Genomic DNA, 23,897 nt, shown 5'->3' with positions numbered 1-23,897 from the left:
ATTTCTGATTGTAATTTATTTTTGTGATGGCAAAGCTGATCTTTTTGCACTTATTAAAGTCTTCAGTGTCACATGATCCTTCAGATGCTCAAGATTTTTTTTTCTTAAATCAATGCTGAAAACAGTTTTGCTGCTTAATATTTTTGTAGAATTTTTTTTCAGGATTCTTTGATTTTGATTAATTGAAAGTTCAAGTATTTATTTCAAATATTTTTTGTAACAATGTAAAGATCTTTACTGCCACTTTTGATAAATTTAGTAGGTCTTTGCAATTTTTTAAATATATATTTTCAAATATATGTATTTAAATATATTAAATATTTGTATAGTCCCAAATATATTTAGGATATATTTATATATATAGAAGACCTTGACCAGGATAAATATATAGATTGTCTATATTAACTTAATGAAAGTGCTCTTGATAGCTATTAATATGATTAATATGACTTTTGCCAGTAGGATGACGAATACATGATAGCAGATCCACATATTTCTCGAGTGTTCTATCTGAACATGACTGACCCCTGCTGGATGTCTGGTTGTTTTATAACTGACTCTGAGCAATATAAAATATTCATATTTATGTTTCAAAGTGATTTCACGAGGGTAAAAGTTTATTTTTCTACACCCTGTGATGTATAAATACATTCTCCTTGTCATTGTGATTTCAGACCAAAGACTGTGAGCAAGGAGGAAAAGGTTTTATAAGAAAGAAAGAAAGAAAGAAGGAAAGAAAGAAACAAGCAAACAAAGAAAGGAAAAACATGTGTATCAACTGTGCGTGAATGTCAAGTATTGTTGTGATATATATTGGTGATAATGGAGTCCATGCAGTATCTACACATGAACCTGTAAGCGGCAGCACCGCGAGTCCGCGACCAGAAGACCTGGAAAATGGCGGCTGGAACTGCAGGCGCTAGCGGCCACAAGAGTGGCTCATCGCCGCGCTTTGAGTCCACTTTGGACCGTCGTTTTCAGACTGTATCCAACACCATGGAATCCATTCAGGGATTATCCGTCTGGTGCATCGAGAACAAGAAATATCACAGCGTGATCGTGCGACACTGGATAAAGTGGCTGCGCAAATGTGAGTATTTAGCACGTTAGCCGGCTAATCTGAGCCTAGCTGTAAGACAACACATTATTTGCTTATCCTGGGGTTCTAAAGTGGACGTGCGTGATATTTGTGCGAATTAATATCACAGATGTTATTGTGACTGGCTAGTTTCTCTTCTTTAGCCCACTTGACAACTGTTGTGTCTTATTAGCAAATTGCTAATCTGTCCCCCATCAGGATGGGACAGGTCGTATTTCAAAAGCTGGTGAGGTGCATTCATAGACCGCTTTCCGAGGCAGCAGGTCTTTTAGGCACCATCATCTTTCAGAATAATGGAGTTCTGGGTCAGCTGCATTTTGGATGCTTGGATTCGCTTTTTTGGCCAATAAACGGGTGTTTGGTGTCAGCAACATTTTGGGGCATTTGGGGTCAGCTACAGTTCGGGTGTCATAGGGGTGTTTTGAATCTGCAACATTTTAGGGCAATAAAGGGGTGTTAGGTGTCAGAATCATTTGTCATTTTGGCACATTTTGAGTGTTATAGACATGTTTTGAATGAGCAATGTTTTTTTTAGCTTTAAGAGGTGTTTTGGAACAGCAGCTTTTTTGGGTTAAAAAGTGATTTGTTGTCAGTTGCATTTTTGGGAAATAAAGGGATGTTTAGGGTCAGCAGCATTTTGGGGGCAAGATGGGGCATTTGGGGACAGCTTCATTTTGGGTGTCACAGATGTGTTTGGAATCTGGAGTGTTTTTGGGCAGTATAGATGTGTTTGGGGTCATCAGCATTTTGGGGGGGCAGAATGAGGGTGTTCAGCTTCAGCAGTATTTTGTTTCCAAGTCAGCAGCATCTCATTAACCATTTCATTCATATTGACTCTTGGTGATGCTATGGCCATCTTTTGCCATACGCAAGACTGACTATGAATTTTATTGGCAATGATTTTTCCTGGGTAGCCAGGTCTTTCTCCAACCGTCCCCAATCCCCATTATATATACAGTGCCCTACGAAGGTATTCGTATTTAGTACCCCTTCATTTTTTTCACATTTTATGTTGCTGCCTTATGCTAAATTACTTTTTTCTCACATCAATCTACACTCTACAAACCATAATGTCAAAGCTAAAAACAGATTTGTGATAACTTATGCAATGACTACTTATTTCAGTTTTTCCTTTTTAATAAATTTGCAAAGTATTCGTACCCTTAACTCAGTACTTAGCACCGTTACACTCTCAAGTCTTTTTGGATATGATGTGACAAATTTGAACATCTGCATGTGCATTGAATTCCAAAGCTGCCAAAATAATAAATAAAAATAAATAAATTAATAAATTATTTATTTTATTTATTTAAACTTTTATTTATTTCCACATTTATTGATGTTTGTATTTGTCTACTACATTTATTTATTTCCACATTTATTGATGTTTGTATTTATCTACTACATTTATTTATTTCTACATTTATTTGTCCGTATGGTAACGAGGGGCATGTGTTTTACCTCAGATATAGCAATCAAAGGCAACATCTTGATACCACAGTGACACCTTGTGGTGTGACCAAACGAAATGCAAGAGCTGTTGCGGACTAGTGTTGTCAAAAATATTGATATTTTGATATTGTATCCATTCTGAAATATCTGAAATGGTTCCAATACTTCTTTTCTGCAATATTGATACACCGATACCAGCTATGCGTTTGTACTCTCTCTCTTCTCTCCGACAGCGACACACACCCGCCTCCTCTCACTCGCTCGTCTCATTCGCTCCGGTTGAATAGTGTTGGTGTTGGCCCGAATTTCGCAGGATTGTGGGGATTGTGCATAATTTTACTCATTCCAGCAGTTTCACACACACCAAAAGCGATCACACCACTAATTTATGCAAGTGGCGCTCACATAAAGTCGGCTCTCAAACAGCTCGCGAGGACCAAATTGACTTATTTTTCATGCCTTATTGCATATAAACGATCAAAATCATACAAAATTATGTCAAAATGTCCATCTTGCTGAGTATTCAGATAAATACAGTCAGTTTTGGAACGTAAATACTTTAGAGAAAATGCATGTTGTGTAAAAGAATATTGGATCCATGCATTATGCTCTTAAAGTGATAGCAGCCTAATAAGCCTAAACCTGCTGCTGTCTGTCAGGTTAATCGGACAACAAAAGACAAAGAGAAAATCACTCGTCGCTCTTGACTGAATACATTTTTTTTACTTTAATTGTAAGCATTAATCTATTTTTAATTTTTACAATTAAGACTATCCAGTGTTATTTTGCGTTTGATTACTTTCATTTACTGTAGTATGCCTATTTCTTACCTGAATACTACTGTTAGACCAACCTGAAAAACTTAAATCCATGTTTATTTCACGTGTCTCTTTATTGTATTAATTTGAGCTATCATTTGCAATTTCTTAGTTTTTTTTCTCATTTTATTACTGACTACTTGTATTTAATTTGTGTAAATTTAGTTCAATGATTCAAATAAAGCCCCCCTTTTCTGTGTGTAAGCTATTGCAAAATTATCAAAAAATTATGAGATAATCACAATTGACCGGTATGGCGGCATATGGCAGTTTTCCCCGTGGTATCGAAAATGGTATTGAATATTTGAAGTTGGAAATTCCATATCGTGACAAAATTAGTGCAAACATGCCTATGCAAGTCACACAGGGAATGAATGATTTAGAGATGGGCTATATATCCAAAAATCTTATATAACAGTTTAAGTAATTTAATATCACCTAAACTGGATAGGGCGACCATACATGCTCTTTTTATCCTGTACATGGCTGTATAAAATTGTCTAAAATGTCTTGGTACGCATGAACAGAAGCCACGTCTTCAACAGATCTGATAACTGACACTGAAGTATGTACATGTGAAATTATATAGGATTGATGAAAACATTTTTGCAAAAAAATTGCCCCTGGAAGTCCACCACTTAATGGAAAAGTTTGTTTCTGTTGCTGTCAGCATTGTTATTAGACCTTATGCATTAAAAATGCAGTTAGCTTTTGTCTAAGTATCTACAATGTATGGCTATGGTGTGAGATGTGTGTCTCACTAGCTGTGTTTACATGGACATGGACAACTTTTGTTTGATTTAATTCCAAAGAAATCCAGACCAGAAATGTTTTACGGGCGACCATGTCTGGAATGAAGAGTATGGATGGTACCCTATATAGGCTACACAGTTAGGGTGATTGTTATTAGATTTTATAAGATGTCCATGTTGAAGCCATTCATTGCCTGTGTGATTTGCAAAGGCATGTCCGCACAACTCTTGCGTTACGTTTGGTCACTGTGGCCTCAAAGCTTCAGCACTGCCACTCTGAGTTTGCAAACTGAGTTGTGTCATTAGCAAACAGACAAAGACATGTAGAAATTAATAAATGAAGAAATTAATAAATGTGGAAATAAGTAAAAGCGGAAATTTATAAATGTATAAATAAATAAATGAAAACATAAGGAAATAAAAGTAAATACTCATTTCAACTTATTATTATTAATTTTTTACATTTCTTTGTATAAGTAGGTAGCTATATTTATTTCTTAATTTAGCAGCTTTGGAATTCCATACATTTGGTGTTTTTCTTTTGCCACTTTTATAAACCCTTAAATTTCCTAAATGGGCCAATACACAGAGCCGTCTGTTGCGCAATCAGCTCATTTCGTGGTGCCGTTTCGCATCCACCATGGGTGTGTTAAAATTATATGCAAGGTTTATACCAGTGTAAATGGACTAACGAAATCCTAATTTTGAACCGTTTTTACAACCCCAAATCAGAAAAAGTTGGGACATTTTGTAAAATGTATTAAACTCAAGAATCTGTGATTTTGTTAATTCTATTTAAACTTTTTTTTAACTGACAAAAGTACAAAGAATAGTTTTCCAATGTTTTCACTGACCAACATAATTGTATTTTGTAAATATGAACAAATTTTGATTTCGATGGCTGCAACACACCCCAAAAAAGTTGGGACAGAGACCAAATAAAAGTGTAAAGATTATCCAAATTAGATTATCCAACTCTTTTGAAACAGTCCACAATGAGCAGGTGAATTGGTAATAGTTGAGGGTATCGTGTTTGGGTGTAAAAGTGCTTCTCAGTCTTTTTAAGCAAAGATGGGTCATGGCTCATCACTTTGTGCCAAATATCATGAGAGAATTGTCAATCACATTTCTCAATCCAAGATTGCAAAGAATTTATGCCTTTCATCATCTTCCATATATAATATTGTCACAAGATTCAGTGAATCCAGAGAAATCTCAGTCTGTGTTGGGTAAGGCAGTAGACCTCTGTTGAATGTGCGTGACCTTTGAGTCCTCAGATGGCATTGCACAAGATACCATCATGCTACTCTGTCAAATACAGCCACATGTGCTCAGAGTCAGGAGTAATTTGGAAAACCGTTTTCACTGAACACAGTCTGACGCTGCATTAAGAAATGCCACTTGAATCTCTGTTATGCAAGGAGAAAGCTTTACATCAGTTCTATATGGAGATGCCGGCGCGTTCTCTGGGCCTGAGCTGTGTGTGCTGTGGTCAGATGAGTCCATGTTTCAGCTTGTTTTTGGTAGAAAATGGACATCGAGTTCTCAGTCCCAAAGACAAAAGGGACCAACCAGACTTTCACCAGCGACAGGTGCAAAAGCAAACATCTGTGCTGGTATTGAGGTGCATCATTGCAAACGGTATGGATAACTTGCATTATTGGGAAGGTACCATTGACATGGAGGCATATATTTGGATTGTACAGAGACATAAACTGCCATCAAGATGACATCTTTCCTGGGAAGCAAGACAATGCCAGGCCCCATTCTGCACATGCTAAAACTGAGTGGTTTCTAGACACTCTGCAACATAGATGTGCCTGCCTGTTTACTGCAGACCAGATCTTTCTGTTATGGAACATTTATGACCCATCATGAAAAGGAGAATCAGGCAACGATGACCACAGACTGTTGAGCGGCTGTCTTGTATTAGACAAGATTGGGCAAATATTCCACTAGCAAAACTCCAACAATTAGTATCCTCAACTCCCAAATGATTAAAAAGTGTAATTAAAAGAAAAGGTGAATTGACACAGTGGTAAACATGTCTCTGGCCCAACTTTTTTGGGGTATGTTGCAGCCATCAAAATCAAAATTTGTTCATATTTACACAATACAATTATGTTGGTCAGTGAAAACATTGGAAAACTATTCTTTGTACTTTTGTCAGTTAAAAAAAGTTTAAATAGAATTAACTAATCACAGATTCTTGATTTTAATGCATTTTACAAAATGTTCCAACTTTTTCTGATTTGGGGTTGTACCATAATAATGTTTTTTTTTTTATGGACCCTTGAACTTTGCACATTATTACTGCTGAATTCATTTCGCAGTCCTATTTCTCGGCCGATTAAATGATACTTTAAAATTTGTGCTTCGTACTAGAGGTAATGGTATAACAAAATTCTAATTTTAAGAAGCTTTTACTGTACCAGGCTTTTTAAATGACACATTAAATTGACATGGTTATATAAATGACTTCTAATTTCAAAAGTTATAAATGCAGTTAAAGGGATTTTAAAAAAAAAATTGGTGCTACAATAAAAAAAAAAGTAATTTAATTTAGGGCTGGGCCGTATATCAAGTTTGTACAATATATCGATATTTTTTTCCCCACGATATGGAATGAGGCAATACCGTTTATATCGATACAGTAGTTTGATACGAGCACATCTGAAAAATAGTTGAGTACGCAGTGTGAGCTCCTGCAGTGAAAGAACAGTACAATTTGTCCTTAACATGACACATTCAATGACACAGCGCTTCAAAAGAACTGGTAAGATAGTTAACAAGTTTAAAGCAGCTTGCCCTGTCAGATGCTCGGACAGATAGCCTACTGTTAGTGACTGAAATATAAATACTGGCGCTGTTTAATGCGTTTGAGACGTGGTGCTTTCCTCAGTGCTTAACTTACATTTCACAGGTATATTCTCCATCTGTAAATGTTCAAACAAATCAGACAAATATGTCCATTTCACTGTCAGGAGAGAACGAGCTTCTGCAAATGAATCTCCGCTAAAATTCAAGCTTCCGTGAATGAGCGCCGCCGCGCGCACGCGCGCCAAACAGACGAGCACAATAGAACAGTAGCGCAATAATTCTGACTAAAATACATATTACTAAAATATTTGTTGTTGGAGACAATAAATGTGCCATATGTGGAATTTTAAACCTACAAGTATATTTTTATGAAAGTGACCATTATAATGGGGTAATCAAATGCAGGCTAATATAATTAGTTTGTGCTTTTGTTTTTATTTTCATTTTTAGTTTAGCCTTTAGTCATTTTTAAAAACAAAAGCATTATTTTTGTTTTTAGTTTATGTTACAATGTTAGATTGTAATGTGATTTTAACCACCTTTTTGCACATAATATATTGCATAGCCTACATTACATTCCCTATTTGCTTCCATATCCTTCAATATCAACATTGTTTGGATATCATTGAGCAGGATGTGAAATAATTTTTTTTTAAATAAATACATTTTCTTTATCCAAATTGAAAAACGTAGAAAGTACCGATATATATATATATATATATATATATATATATGTCGTATATCGCCATTTAACCTAAAAAATAGAGATTTTTTGGCCATATCGCCCAGCCCTAATTTCATTAGACCACTTCCTCTAGTTTATAAATTCGTCGCTTTAACACACACTCTATAGTGGCCTAGATATTTCCAATGTTTTGTGGTGATGTCGTTGTGTTGTGGCTTTTTTCCATTGTATTGTGGCTTGATTCTGCGGTGTTGTTAAATTGTATTTGCTTTAGTGCTGCACAATTAATCATGTCGCAATCGCGATGTCAAGCCTATGCGATTATATATGACGCAAATTTTTTTATCCAGACATCAATGGCTTAATGATCATTATAGGTGTTATCAATCATTTAGTTGTTGTTGTTAGTTTGAGTTGAGAAATACACATTTCAGCTTTATCACTAATCTGTATGTGAATTTTCCTTGAGAACCAAGCAAGTTGACTACTGAAACCATTTGTTTATTATTATATCGCTATAGTAATCGCAATATTGACCTCAATTATCGCAATATGACATTTTCCCCAAATTGTGCAGCCCTAATTTGCCTTTTAATTTTCATTGTGTTGTGGACAATATTTCAATTTTTACACTATAACTTTTGGCCCTCTAGCGGTTACAAAAAAAGAAACTGCATTCTGCAAACTGGATTTTGTGGAAGAACATTGTTTTGGTTGTGCTGACTGTGCAGATGAATATGGTTATCCTACTGCTCATTAGGGTTGGGTATTGTTTGAATTTGAACGATTCCGATTCTGCATATCGATTCCTAATTTTGATTCCAATAAGATCAAAATGACAAAAACTGATATTGTTCATAAATCTGACTTATTGCAAAACATTTCATTGTGGCTGAATACTGTGAACAAAAATCAACAGGCTAAAGAACACTTACACAAGTTTTGCACTTTTGCCTATGGTTTAAAAATACCATCGCAAAAACAACTAGCCTAACTAACTAATATAAACGTAGCGTAATTAAAGACAATTTAACACTCTGTAATTATAAAAGAACAAATAAACTAATTGTCAATCACAAATCGTATCATATTGAATCCATGTATTTGCTCTTATAGTGACAGCAACCTAATATTCCTGCTGCTGTCTGTGTATCACAAAATACAATGTGAAAATCACTTTCAAAATCATAATAATTAATAACTCTTTCAACATAGAGCTATCCATGTCATCTAGTGAAATGTTCTTATCTATAGACCTATATCGCAGAATAACTAAATATTGCAATTAGGACTGCCACTAATGATTATTTTGGTAATTGACAATGTATATTCCTGCAAAAACCATCCGGTCTGGTCTAAATAGAAATAAATAGACTTAGTGAATCAGGGTAAGACAAGAACACATTTTGGAAGAAGCATTTATGTATTGACTTTTCATTTAGGCTAAATGTTAATTTTGAATAAAAAAACAGTTACATATTGTACCTTTAAGATGGTTTGAGATAAGATTGATTAGAATATAAATCTAAATTTATCTTAATTTTTGAAATACTTAAGGCATGGTTATGTGCATGAGGCTGAGGTGTTATTTAAATATGAACTATGACAAATGTATAAGTCTGTTAATTGGACCTGTGCATCTTTGGCTGAAGTAGTCCCAAACTTAACTGCTTTTTCAGTAAAGAGAAAAACAAGACTTTATTTTGGCTATTTATTGTACTCACCCCAGTATAAAATAATACTTATAGTCTAGTTTACTGGTCATACATTATGTTGTTTCTAGCTTAAAGGGTTAGTTCACCCAAAAATTAAAATCAGCCCATGATCTACTCACCCTCACCCTGACTTTCTCCTTTCAGACGAATACAATCAGAGTTATATTCAAAAATGTCCTGAGTCTTCCCAGCTTTATAATGGCAGTGAATGGTTGTTTCTGTTTTTATGTCCATCAAAGTGCATCCATCCATAAAAAAAGTAATTCACAGGTCTCTGCGGGGTTAATAAAGGCCTTCTGAAGCGAAGCGATCTGTTTGTGTAAGAAAAATATCCATATTTAAAACTTTATCAACTAAAATAACTTAAAAAACAGAAACAACCATTCACTGGCATTATAAAGCTTGGAAAAGCCAGGGCATTTTGGCTCAACTCTGATTTATTCGTCTGAAAGAAGAATGTCATATACACCTAGGATGGCTTGAGAGTGAGTAAATCATGGGCTAATTTTCATTTTTGAGTGAACTATACTTTTAAGTTAAAAATGATGTATGAGCAGGTTGCCTGGAATGAGTTTTGATTCTTTAATGATATACAAGAATACACTATTGTTTAAAGGTTTGAGGTTGTTAAGATTTAAGTGTTTTTGAAAGTCTCTGAAGGCTGCATTTCTTTGATCAAAAATACAGTAATAAAAAACGTAATACTGTGAAATATTTTTTTAAATAACTGTTTTCTATATTAATACATTTTTAAGAAGTACTTTACTCCAGTCTTCAGTGTCACACGATCCATCAGAAGTCATTCTATTATGCTGATTTGATGCTGAAGAAGTTTTTCTTAATTATCATCATTGTTTAAAAACAGTTGTGCCGCTTAGTATTTTTCTGGAAACTGTGATACATTCATTTCAGGATTCTTTGATAAATGGAAAGTTTAAAAGAACAGCATTTAAAAAAAAATATATATTTTCATGATGAATTTACTTTCACTGTTGAGCAATTTAATGCATCTTTGTTGAATAAAAGCATTAATTTCTTAAAGAGAAAATCTTACTTACTCAAACAGTGTATATCACAATTATTGGTATCCTAGTTTTAAATCCTAAAAGCTTTATGATTTTTGCATGTCAGAGTTTTATGACATTCATTGATTGCACTGTAAAATTATATGAAATTATTGCATGACGTGGTCAGTGTTTGTACACAATGTACTGGAATATGGTTTGTGTTAAACTGGGTGACATTTGGCATGACATAAGAATATTGTGGGACTTCAAACTGCTTTTTTACATGACAGAACAAACATATGAAATTATGTTCTTGAATATGTTGACAGACAAACTGCATAAATATAACATGGTGCCACTAACTGTTAATGTGTAAAATTATCCTCTTTATATTTTTATTAACAAGTCTTGTATTTTGCCCAATTTTGTCTTTGTTAGTATATATTTAGATGGGAAATACATTGCTTGAATCCATCAAACCTAATTGTGAGTTGAACAGTGGAGTCACTTACTGTCAGTCAGTCTATTTAGTGACTGGTAGTTTTTAGGACAATATGTAGGCTAGTTAAAGACATTTATAATAAATGGGATTTTAACAGTAAGGAAACTGCAAAAATATGTTTGAAAAAATAGTATTGTTATGGTTTAGAACGCTATGTCAGATTGCTTATTTGAGAAATAGGATGAGGGGTCAGTGACCGCGTCTGCTAAATCAAAATTTTGTAGGAGATTTGTAAGCGTTATTAATAATGGATGCCAGGAATGTAATTGTAGAGGTATCAAGATAAATTACATTTTTCGATCTCTTTAGATGGCGTTGTTAATGGTGTGTTATTTTTTGTGGAATTATTGAACCAGATAAAAGCGTCTTTTTTCTGAGAATGTGCTTATAGGATTTTTTTAGTGCTGCAACAATTAATCAATAATGAAAATAGTTATTATTACAATGCAATTATATACGGTCTTTGTGCTTTGCATGCCATGGTGCACCTTCGTCAGTGATGTTGTGCTGCTTAATAGTACTTAAAAACACTTTTATGGGTAGAAATATAAAAAAAAATGTCTTGCATAAAGGATTTCAAGTTTTCAACTATGGTTAATTCAAGACCTAAATTTGATTTTTAACAACAAAGATGGTTAAAATGGTTGCGCTCTGTCAAGTAGGTTTTTTTTCACAGAAATGCATTTTTTACTACTTGAAAGTGATGTCATAGATGGCGGATCTCTGTAAATAGCACATGACTTTTCATGATTAATTATTAGCAATTTATTGATTACTTGTTGCAGCCCTAAATCTTTGACTTTTATTAATTCTTAGTAAAAAAAGCCCTATTCAGATGTTAATGGTTTCCAATGGTATGTCTGTACAAATAAATTTGCATGGCCATTGCTCAGTGATAAAACTGGTACGTTCGCAAGGCAATTTTTGTGCATTGTTCCTGTCACAAAAATATGCATACATTTGGAAAATATATATATAAAAAACACCGTTTTTCAAAGTTTTATATGTCATTGACCTGAATACACAACTTGGAAGCTCAGATAATTGCACACATTGTGATGGTTGTTGTGATTTATTAAACTGCAATGATGATGATCAGGTGGAACAGTGGCTCAGTGGGTAGTACTGTCGCCTCACCAAGAAGATCCCTAGGCTGAGTCAGGAGTCTTTTTTATATGTGGAGTTTGCATGTTCTCCTTGTGTGTGTGTGTGGGTTTCCTCTGGGTGCTCCTGTTTCCCCCACAATCCAAAAACATGCAGTAGTATAGGTGAATTGGAGACGCTAATTTGCCCGTAGGTGTGAATGCATGTGTGAGTCCCAAAGCCATGTAATGGGGAGAGTCAGGGAAAGATCTGGCAACCAACCCCTGAAAACAATCATTGCCAAGAAAATTGTAGAATATGACTGAAATGGTAATAGAGTGCCGAAGTTATGACGTCACTTTGTAGGACAACTCGGAAGTTAGCGGCGCATGGGGTCCCTCGATCAAAAAGCTATGCATTTTCCCCATAGACTTTTGGAAAATCGCAAAAAATAAGATCTGTGTTTAACAAAGAGTTGTGACCCTTACACGTTTTGTCCATCAAGATAATCTTTACAAGTTAATCCAAAATGTATACATTTTGAAGCCTATATAAAGTTTAAAAAACCACAAGCAGGTTATAACTGGTGTGTTTTATGTCATAGATCAAAACATGAAAATATTTAGAGGTTTTGTTAACTTCAGGCGATTTAGTAAAAACCCATTCAAAAACCCCATAGACTTTAGGGCGAGGGAACCGGAGGGAACTCACTTCTGCGTTTTGGCCTACAAAGCGACGTCATATCTTAGGCACTCTATAGATAGATGTAATAATAATGATCATGGCAGTGAGATGCGTATTGCATAAGTATTTTTTTTAACCATTTAACTAACAGATGGAGTTTCTAATATGTATTGCTTTTTTATTACCTTCTGTAGTGGAAATGATGGTGCTTTGAAGATAGCTTTTACTATTATATAAATGTAGTTAATTTCACACAGAAAACATAGTTTTAATATGTGCCTGAGACAAGGGTACAACAAAATCTGAACATAAAAGGCATTTGAATATATGTAGGCTACATAGTAAAAACTTTCCAAGACAGTTTTACTGTGAAGTGGCACCAGCCCCTGATTTGGTAGCAGTGGGGGAAAATGTATCATAAAGTTAATTTAATCACAGAATTACTATTGTTTTGCATTAATAAGTGCATTTACTAACGCCTTTTGAGTAGGCGTTTTATACGCCTATTGCGTAGGCCTATTTTAATAGAACGCCTCAGAGATTATGTAGGGATCAATGGCGTAGCCCTTAAGTGGCTTTCCTTGTATTTGCATGACAGGACATGCTCTGTTAAAATTGGAAATTATGTCTCTGCATCAGCAACTATTTCTGGGGGGGTTCCTCAGGGTTCAATCCTTGGTCCGACTCTGTTTTCATTATACATGTTACACTTGGGATCCATTTTTAGGCAGTATAATATTAATTATCACTTGTATGCTGATGATTTACAACTGTACTTTCCTTTGGAGCGTGATGGCTGTACATCTTTAACTAATTTTTATAAGTGCTTGACTGAGGTAAAGGGATGGCTAGCAAATAATTTTTTACACTTAAATAAGGATAACTGTACGTTCACACCGCCGCCGACTTGAGCGTCAAAGAAGCTCTGGCCGCTCTGTCAAGGACGCTTGTCAAAAAGCACGGGGAAGCTCGTTGACGCTTTGGACGCTCTGACGTAGCAGGGAGAAGCGAAGTGTCACAACATGAAATGTAATAAACAGAAAAAAACAAGCAATACATTGAAAAAACCTTTTATAATGGCAGCATTTTTATAACTGTTTTGGTCACATTTGGTCTGGGAAAAAAATAATAATTACCTATTATTATTATTTGCATTAGGCTATTATTTGCATTAGTGCAATTGGTCAAATCGTTGTCACCTTGAGCAAATGAATTGCATTCCCATGCCTCGTTCTTTTGTAACTGGTCCCTGTAAGCAAACAACGTCATATCATATGATAGGAAACCCAGCAACAGCGATTATCAGCTTCTCCTCCATTTTCTCGGAACTAATGTTTTGGTAGGAACGAAAGTTCACATCGTATGTTTCTCCGGAATCAGCCAGAGTGAAGGACGTCTTTATTCTGATTGGTTTCTGGCGTTTTGCCGCTGAACCGCGTCATAGCTCATTACCATAAAGTTGAGCTTCTTTCAACTTTCTGATTGACGCTCAAAACGCTCAAAACGCCCAAAACGCGACGCCGAGGGATTTGACGCTCCTTGCAGCTGAGAGAAGCTAGTATTATAGTATATACAGCTTCCATTGAAAATGAATGACTTCCGGCCGCTTTGGAAGCTCAAGTCGGCGGCGGTGTGAACGCACCTTAAGACTGAGTTTATTATGTTTGGGAACAAGGAACTTGGTAATGGTCTGGCTGGAAATTATGGACTATTGTCCAACAATATGCTTGGTTATGTGAAGAACCTTGGAGTATTTTTACGATTCTGAAATACGCTTTGATCGTCAAGTTAATAGCGTTGTGAAATCATCTTTTTTTCAGTTGAGAAAATTGTCTAAACTTAAACCCATCCTTTCACACAAGGACTTGGAGATTGTTTTGCATGCCTTTGGCCCCGTCCACACTACTGCGTTTTCGTTTAAAAACGGAGAATTAAAACGAAAACAATCTCCGTCGACACCAGCATTTTTGCTGCGTATTAGAATTGATCTCCGTCCACATTAAAACGACTGAAAACTCGGATCACGTGACCATTCTCCAACACTGTGCATGCGCGTGCCGGTGTAAACAGGAAACGGATGGACTATTCCTCAGATTTGATGAGGAAGCAAGTAACGTTAGCTACCTCTGCAAAGATTAGAAAATGTCGAAGACCAGAGATTTCTTTTCATGGACCGCCGCTGCACACGGGAATTGTCATAGATCGCTCGAATAATAGTTTGCCTCCGGCGCATGTAGGCAGTTATAGCATTGTAAAATGCAGAATTTGCTTGCACAACAGCTGCTAACAAAGACATCAAAGTCAGTAACGCTTGTAATTCGTTATCCATGTTGCACTCACTAACATCAGCTACGTAGTCCAGGATGTTTTTGTTTGTTTTCTTCCGGTGACGGGACATGTGATGGGTGGCTGACGAATCAGGGAAGGATACGTCATGGGTGATGACACCCAATCATAGAGCCGAGCGTGACCTTCTACGTCATCGTTTCTAAACTCCTCCGTTTTGTCCCGTCTACACTAAAACGCCCTCCGGAGATTCAAAACGAAAAACGGAGCTGCAGCGTTTCTAAACTTCTCCGTTTTGGGTCTTCGTTTTTCCCGTTTTAGTGTGGACGGGAGGTGCAAACGTAGCAAAAGGTCTCCGTTTTTAAACGAAAACGCAGTAGTGTGGACGGGGCCTTTGTTTCAACCCGGTTAGACTATTGTAATGCTCTTTATCAAGGCATAAGTAAATCACTGGTTGCTCGCCTTCAGTGTGTCCAAAATGCTGCTGCGAGATTTTTAACAAATACCAGAAAACAGGATCACATAACACCTGTATTGATATCTCTTCATTGGCTGCCCGTTAAATATAGGATACAATACAAGGTGTTAACATTAGTTTTTAAAGCATTGCATGATCGAGCTCTTAAATATATAAGGGACATGTTAATCCCTTATCAGTCTCAACGTCACCTACGCTCCTCTCAGAGCATGCTCCTAACCGTCCCTCGGTCTCGTTTGAGGCGTAGTGGAGATCGTGCCTTTTCTGTTGCGGCTCCTGCACTTTGGAATGTGTTGCCATTATCTTTAAAATCCTTGTCTAGCATGGATGTATTTAAAAAGGACTTGAAGACGTATTTATTTTATCAAGCTTATGGTGTTTGATTAGGGCTGGAACTGTGAGTGATTTGTTGTTTCGATGTTCTTGGTGTTATGTTTTAATGTTATCTTATGTTTCTATGCATTTTAGAGTTATTTACTACTTATGGACAGCACTTTGGTCCATTTGAATGGTTTTGAAAGTGCTTTATAAATAAAATTGAGTTGAGTTGAATTAAGTTGCAAATAGAATTAACTTTTATTAACAGTAATGTGCAAAAACCTCATTTTTATAGGGAAGATTTAAATATTCTACTCTTATTAAATGTACCATTGCTCTTCTATAGTATCATACTGAACTGACCGACGGCTTCAGTGATTATGAAAGGAATGCTCTGTATTGCTTTCTGTTTGATTCAGTCACAAGAAAAGTTTTTTTTTTTTCATGAGACTCCTTTTCCATTTTAACCTGGATGCCATCAGAACTTAGTCCCGCACACAACATTTGAGGTCAGGAAGTTCGGTCGGGACTTGATCCGTTGAGAAGCAAGTATGCCCGAACCAGAGCTGTTTGGACCAATCAAATTGGCAGGGCGGGCTTTATACGATGATGGACCGATGATCAACAGTAACGTAATCATCCACGTCACCAAAGAGCGCTTAGGTTGAATTATTTTACAACCAAGAATGGCTTCCGCTGGATAATTTAGATGTGTAGATTCAGCCATCACGTCTGTTATAGAAGATGTAGACAGTGCATTCATTTTAAAAGAGGAACCGAGAACCGCGATCAAGGCATTTGTCGATCCAATTGAGTGCAGAGGCATTTTCTTTCCTGGTTCGGTTGAAACACGCCCCATTATCACAGCCCAATGGATCATCATATTCTGACTAGAATCTGAGTATGATGATGTCAGGCTATTTCCATTTATGTTAGGCAGTGGAAATGGCTAATAAATCAATAAGGGCTCCTCTGCTGTCATCTACTGGTTATAGTGGTAATTTTGTGTCTTTTTTTAAAGACAGTGTTAGTTAATAAAATACTAGCTCTGGGCCATAAACGTAGCTTAAGAAACACCCATATCTTGTTGGTCTGATGAAAGTAGATATATTTCGATAATAGTTGCTTCAAATGGATTTTTAAAGAGATTGCTGAAATTTGTGAATTTTTTACAAAGAAATGATTCAATGTTATTTAGCATGAATTTTTACACTTCATTATGGTTTGCCCATCTTCACTAATATTAGACAAAGGTCTTGCCTTTATAAGTGGACAATTAAACTAAGTTTTTTTTTTAAATGAAGTTCAACTTTTCCTTGTTCTTTTCCCAGCGGATGCAGCACACAGGCTCAATCTCTTCTATCTGGCGAATGATGTCATTCAGAACTGTAAAAGGAAAAATGCCATAGTCTACCGGACAACCTTCACTGATATGCTACCAGAAGCTATGAACCTCATCAGGTGAGACTGCGAGAACATGACACTAACCAGGGGTGCGTTTCCCAAAATCATCGTTAGCCAACTGTGATCACAAGTTTTGTCGTTGCAAACATAGTTAAAATATTTGGTCCAACAAATCCAGGGAATGTGCAAACAGCATTGCCCATTTACATGGTTGGAACTACAGCTCTCGAGCTGTGTTTAGATTCATTTCTTGTTAAATGATATGTGGACTTCAATAGATCACGATCTTGGGCTTATTAATAAGCAAGTTAATAGATTAATCCGTTTAACCAGAGGTTATTACTCCTCTACCTGCACGTGACGTCCTTAACAACAGTCCTATATTATTAAACAAATGTGGTTCAAACAACGGAGGTGCGAGTCGCGCCCACCATGGTACTACGGTTTCAGCAAACAGTCGTGGCTAGTTGGTTAGTTTCTCAAATGATGCATTGTACTGTGGTAGTTAATCGGCGAGCTACATCGTTGTACGGGAAACGCACCCCAGGTTTCTACTGCATGGTCACACACTTTCTCAGCTTTCCTAGTTCTGGAAGTATTTTTAAATTAGGTGTCATGTAAAATAAATCAAAAGTAAGTCAAATGTTCTTTGTAAAAATTTTTTTTTTTTTTTTTAGTTTTTACATTTTGACAATTTAGTTTAGAATAATGACAGACAATCAAATATCAGTCAGTACATCTGTGAATTATAAATTATTTACATATATTTTTAGGAATCATATTCATAGAATAAATCATGGTTGACCGTAAATGTGAAATATAAAAAAAGTGTGTTTCTTCAATGACATCACTGACTGACAACATTTTTGTCTGATTCTGCATCTAATTCACTAGTAACGAGTGCTTTTAACTAAGTATTGTAAATGTGCATTGTAGATGTAGTTGCTTTATTAAATGTGACTCATTGCATGCAAATTAATTTCCGATGCATTGTATGAAGTTGCATTGTATGAAATTAATCTTATGAATCTTTATAAATGTCTATGATTTCCTTTCAGTGCCACAAAGGATTCTAAGGTGAGCAAGTCAGTGGTGAGGATACTGTCCATTTGGGAAGAGAGAAATGTCTATTCAGAGGAGTTCATCAGTCAGCTGAGGAACAATTTGGTTCGGAAAGAAGAACCAGTGAAAGGTCTGAATTGCACTTTAAGATTTAAAGGGTTCATATGATGCTTTTTAATGTTTTCTTTTTCCTGTAGTGTGAATACATTCCTTTAATGTATCTGTTTGTGCATGTATACAATCTGCACAGTTTCTCAGCTTACACACAGTTTACAAATGCTATATATATATATATATATATATATATATATATATTATACAGTGTGGTTTAATGTAACAAAAGGTAAAAATTTAAAAAATTTGATAATGAAGTAATGATTTTCCCCTCAATTTTAGTTCCAGCTCCAGTCAGCACCAGATCAGCCCTGAAATCCAAGATTGTCGCTGAGTTTGTGGTAAATATTCAATATTGACACTAGACTTGAATGACTCTGTGGGCCCTTTGGTTGGGCAAATTTGAAAAAGATTTTAGTTTTCAATTATTTAACTTCTAACCTACTTGTTTTTATTTTGACCTGTCAGCCCTCAGCGTTTATCGAGCATCTATCCACGTACAGGAACTCAATGGATGAGATTGAGCTCAAAGAGAAACAGTTAGCTGCAATGAGAGTGGATGTGTGCAGCACAGAGGCTCTGAAGAAACTGAAAGGTTGGTAAATGGTATCTTTTTAATATTCTGAATTTGTAATAAATGCATCTATATATATATATATATATATATATATATATATATATATATTTGTTTTTTCACATGTTCATGCTTTTATTTTTTTCTGCATCTCACACTTTAGACAAGGCAGGAGGTAAAAGGTTTTCTAAAGACTTTGAAGATGGAAGCACAAAGCTACAGGAGTTTGTTTCCTTTCTGGATGGAGAGGTCAAAAAAGGCCCTCCTTTGATGGAAGCTCTAGAGAGCGCAGACATTTTCTACGAGATGCAATATAAAGAGGTCAAGATTGTGGCTAAAGTGAGTATTGCAGATTAAGTCCCCCTGTCGTCAATAATTGTATCCCTCAAAACTCATCTTTGATCACCAAAATTACATATTTAAACGTTTTTTATCTTGATTAAAAATGTCTTCATGCCTTAAAATAGCTTGAATGTAACTCTACACCTGTTCCTCATTTAGTATATGTGGTTCTATGAATATGCAAATTAGCCCCACCTCCACTCATTCACACCAGTTCTGAGATCCACTCTTTGGCGATCACACATTAACGTGATTGGTTGCAAGGTAGTTTGTGACGTCAGAAACACCAGCGATTTCAAACCTTGATTTTGAGACTCTCTTTGGTTCACTGCAGTTTTAAGGAGAAGATACTCAGCAAATGTATCGACTTATGAATTTGCACATGGTTTGTCTTAAATCATATTAAAAACACCACATAGACATATAAACAACATTTAAAAGCTTGATTTTCTCCACAGGGGGACAGGGGAAAAAACGAATGATATTTTTGGGTGCAATTTGAAATTATATTCTTAGTAAACATGCATTAGCTACACTCCTGTACAAAAATTATTTACACTGCAATTGGCTTTGTTTGTTGTCAAATTTTACTAAATGTATGAATTCTCCACACTGGTAGACTGGAATAAATGTAGAGCGCCATCAGGTCATTTTAAAATGAAATCGCTGCGTAGGAAATAAGTAAACGTTGTTTTATTTATATTTCCAAAAAGCACTTTATGAAATCGAATTATTTCCGTTTGTTTCAACAAGAGCTCTTAATCTCCTCACTCACAGCAGCCTCAGGTCTTCCAGCAGAATCATTATTTCAGTGCACATATAAAAAAACTATCTTTATATTTGAAAGCAGCAAATAGCCCTTTCAGAAGTAATGACCATATGCTCATTTAATGCTTTTAGTGGTTTCTGCATTGTGCCGCAATTGAATTTGTACACAAACAAAGACATCCTGACCATTATGTAGCAATGTTGTTTTATTTAGCCTGTCTGTGACAGCCACAGTCATATTTCATAAAAATATGTGTTTAGTTTTAACTCTTTTACTGATAATTGTAGAAATTTCACATTTCTGTGATAATTTAATTTGAGATTATTAATTTTGCCAGGTTTAATATGTTTTTGATAGTGGTAATATATGATAATATAATTAATATAATATATGATAATATAACATCAACCTGGTCGATGAGAATTATACTTGTGGGGAAATATATATATACAATGGAAATGTCAGAGCAAGTATGTATATATATATATATATATATATATATATATATATATATATATATATATATATATATATATACTTGCTCTGACATTTTCATTGTTTTTGTTATTATTTGTCTGAATATTTTACTGTGAGTGGACACAATCTTTAGGGAACTTCAAGGTGAAAATCATGTTAACATCAATGCAATATTCACAATATTGGTTTAAACAAAATATTATAAAATATACACTTATATAGTATCTCACAAAAGTGAGTACACCCCTCAAATTTCAGAAAGCATTTTAGTATATCTTTTCAAGGGGACAATACTAGAGAAATGAAACTTGGATATATTTTAGAGTAGTCAATGTGCTGCTTGTATAGCAGTATAAATTTAATGTCCTCTGAAAATAACTCCACATACCGCTATTATTGTCAAAATAGCTGGCAACAAAAATGAGTACACCCTAAGTGAACATGTCAATATTTTGTGTGAGCACCATTGTTATCTAGCACTGCCTTAATCCTCCAAGGCATGGAAGAGCTGCACAGGTTGTTGCTGGGACCCTCTTCCACTCCTCCATAATGACATCATGGAGTTGCTGGATGTTAGAGACATGGCGCTTCTCCACCTTCCACTTGAGGACGCCCCACAGGTGCTCAATAGGGTTCAGGTCTGGAAACATACTTGGCCACTCCATCACCTTCACCTTCAGCTTCCTCAGCAAGGCAGTTGTCATCTTGGCGTTGTGTTTGGGGTCGTTATCATGAAGTTTCTGAAGGGAGGGCATCATGTTCTGCTTCAGAATGTCACAGTACATGTTTGAATCCATGTTTCCCTCAATAAAGGGAAGCTCCCCAGTAACAGCAGCACTCATGCAGCCCCATATCATGATGCTACCACCACCATGCTTGGATGTAGGCAAGACACAATTTTCTTGGTACTCCTCACCAGTGCGTCGCCACACATGCTGGACACCATCTGAGCCAAACAAGTTTATCTTAGTCTCATCAGGCCGCAGGACATGGTTCCAGTAATTGATGCTCTTGAACAGGTTGCTTTCAGCAAACTGTTTGCGGGCTTTCTTGTGAGCCAGCTTCAGAAGAAGCTTCCTTCTGGGACTACGGCCATGCAAACCAACTTGTTGCAGTGTGGGGTCTGAGCACTGACAAGCTGACTTTCCGCTTCTGCAACCTTTAAAGCAATGCTGGCAGCACTCAAACGTCAGCTTCTGCACCTGACGCACAGCACAAGGACTCAACTTCTTTGATTGACCCTTCTTTGATTTCCAACCCGTCTTGGAAAACCTCTGTATGACCCTGGCCTGTACTGTAACTCAATTTCCTTCTTATTGCCTTGGTGAACTTTGTGGAGAGCAACAATTCTAAAGGCTGATTTATACTTCTGCGTGAGACCTACGCCGGAGCCCCTACGCTATACATTACGTGTTGGTTTTCATTTATACTTCTGCGTCGTTGTCCGCGTGGACGCGCAATTACACATGCAGAGGGAGCATGTGAAACCCGAGGGAGGGGTTCTAGCAGACCAATCACAGCGCTTGCGTCCGCATAGAATTGACTCGTTGTTACATTTTTGGAGAGGTGCACGTCAGGGTACGCCGAAGGGTACGCGCGCAGCACACAGACTTCGACGTAGCTACGGCGTAAGTTCGACGCAGAAGTATAAATTGGGCTTAATTCTCAAATCCTTAAAAGAGTTCTTTGCCATGAGGTGCAATGTTGAACATCCAGTGGTTAATATGAGAGAATTGTACTCAAAGCACACATTTTAACTGCTCTAATACAAGATATACAAATTTGAATGGTCCTGACAAGCAGACAAAAACATGAACATGAATAGGACATGTGGCTTTACATGGTTAAATGACGTACAGCTATTATCCCTTAGGGTGTACTCACTTTTGTTGCCAGCTATTTTGACAATAATGGCAGTATGTTGAGTTATTTTCAGAGGACAGAAAATATATACTACTATACAAGCGGAACATTGACTACTCTAAAATATATCCAAGTTTCATTTCTATAGTATTGTCCTTTGAGAAGATATACTAAAATGTTTGCTTAAATATGAGGGGTGTACTCACTTTCGTGAGATACTGTATATGGTACGTTTTTGAAAAAAATGTTGTTGAGAGAAGCATCTTATGCTCACCAAGGCTGCATTTATTTGATAAAAAATTCAGTAAAAGCAGTAATATTGTGATATATTCTTTTAATTTAAAATAGTTTCAATTTAATATACATTTTAAAATGTAATTTATTGCTGTGATGGTAAAGAAAAAAATTCAACAGCCATTACTCTAGTCTTATCAATATTAATATCGGAAACTGCTTATTATTTCTGTGGAAACCGTGATCCGTTTTTTCTCCAGGATTTATTGAGAAGACATTTCTATCCAACAGTATTTATTTAAAATGGAAAATTCTTTTGTAAAATATCTTTACTGACAAGTTTGATCAATGTAATGTATCCTTGATGAATGAAATCATTAATTTCTTTAAAAAGAAGCTTACTGACCCCAAACTTTTGTACAGTAATGTATGTTCGTATTGCTCATATTGTTAATGTGCAAATATTGTGAAACTAATAGTGGAACATCTCTTCAAATCATACATTTCCAGGCCTACGAGACATTTGCGAACCGGGTGTCGCACCTTAAGCGCAAACTCGACGCAATGAAGGCTATGGTGCCTGATCCAGATGACTCCCCCGTCCCCTCTCCCATTGAAGATGCCCCTTCACCAACGGGCTCCGAGTCACCCTTCCGCGCTCTGGAAAGGATTGGTACCCCAGACCCAGAGCTGGATGGGCAGGCGATGGAGGAGGACCTTATTGCTTTGGCTGATGCTCCCAGCCCCCTCTCATCTGATGGGGGTTCCCCACCACCAAGTGTCTCTGTGGGAGACAAAGACAATCGTGACATAGAGGACATGGAGCTCTCGGATGTAGAGGAAACAGAAACTCCTTCTATCATAGGTACTATAGGACCTTTACTATGTTATATTTGGGATTCAGCATGTTTCTCACATTCAATAAAAAATTAAGCTGTTATTTTGTAGGGTTTTATTAAATAATTTTCTTAATTTTGTTTCCTCGTTACAGTAGAGGAACGTGTGGCCCCTGCTGTTGTGTCCAAACAGACCTCTGTCTCTCCAAATGTCACAGAATCTTTACAGACAAATGAAGGCACACAAACCAAGCAGATCATGACCACAGCAGTGGCAGTTCCCTCAACAGTAACAACAACAACCACAACCACACCAACCACACCAACCACACAGTCACTGCCAGTCAACCTCGCAGGCGTTGATCTAGGCAAGATCAGCTCCATCCTCAGCACAATCACAAACGTTATGAAGAACTCAGGTGAGATGTTATAGTTTGATTTGTACAGCATGTTATACACAGGTTGAAAAAGCCTATCAAAAGTGCATACTGGTCAGACCCATGGCACACTGGTAAGCATTTGA

General features: G+C 36.3%; 1 protein-coding gene across 2 annotated transcripts in view; it reads left to right on the top strand.

Moving 5' to 3' along the window:
- The first annotated feature begins 837 nt into the window (after positions 1–837).
- rprd2a (regulation of nuclear pre-mRNA domain containing 2a) overlaps positions 838–23,897 on the top strand; it is a 28,020-nt gene continuing 4,960 nt past the window's right edge. The window contains exons 1-8 of one of the 2 annotated variants that reach the window (XM_077195214.1): positions 838–1,090; positions 17,031–17,160; positions 18,162–18,295; positions 18,562–18,620; positions 18,748–18,874; positions 19,017–19,192; positions 23,049–23,403; positions 23,530–23,793. In XM_077195214.1, the coding sequence (XP_077051329.1) occupies positions 898–1,090; positions 17,031–17,160; positions 18,162–18,295; positions 18,562–18,620; positions 18,748–18,874; positions 19,017–19,192; positions 23,049–23,403; positions 23,530–23,793 (1,438 nt within the window). In that variant the 5' untranslated portion in view covers positions 838–897. The remainder of the gene's footprint in view (positions 1,091–17,030; positions 17,161–18,161; positions 18,296–18,561; positions 18,621–18,747; positions 18,875–19,016; positions 19,193–23,048; positions 23,404–23,529; positions 23,794–23,897) is intronic. The other variant, XM_077195215.1, reaches the window with a different exon arrangement.

This window comes from Siphateles boraxobius, unplaced genomic scaffold (genome assembly GCF_051911475.1).
Source record: "Siphateles boraxobius isolate OS27281-9 unplaced genomic scaffold, OSU_SipBor_1 33, whole genome shotgun sequence".
Lineage (NCBI taxonomy): Eukaryota > Metazoa > Chordata > Actinopteri > Cypriniformes > Leuciscidae > Siphateles > Siphateles boraxobius.
The sequence above is the reverse complement of the archived record's forward strand: the minus strand, read 5'-3'. Positions and strand labels throughout refer to the sequence as shown.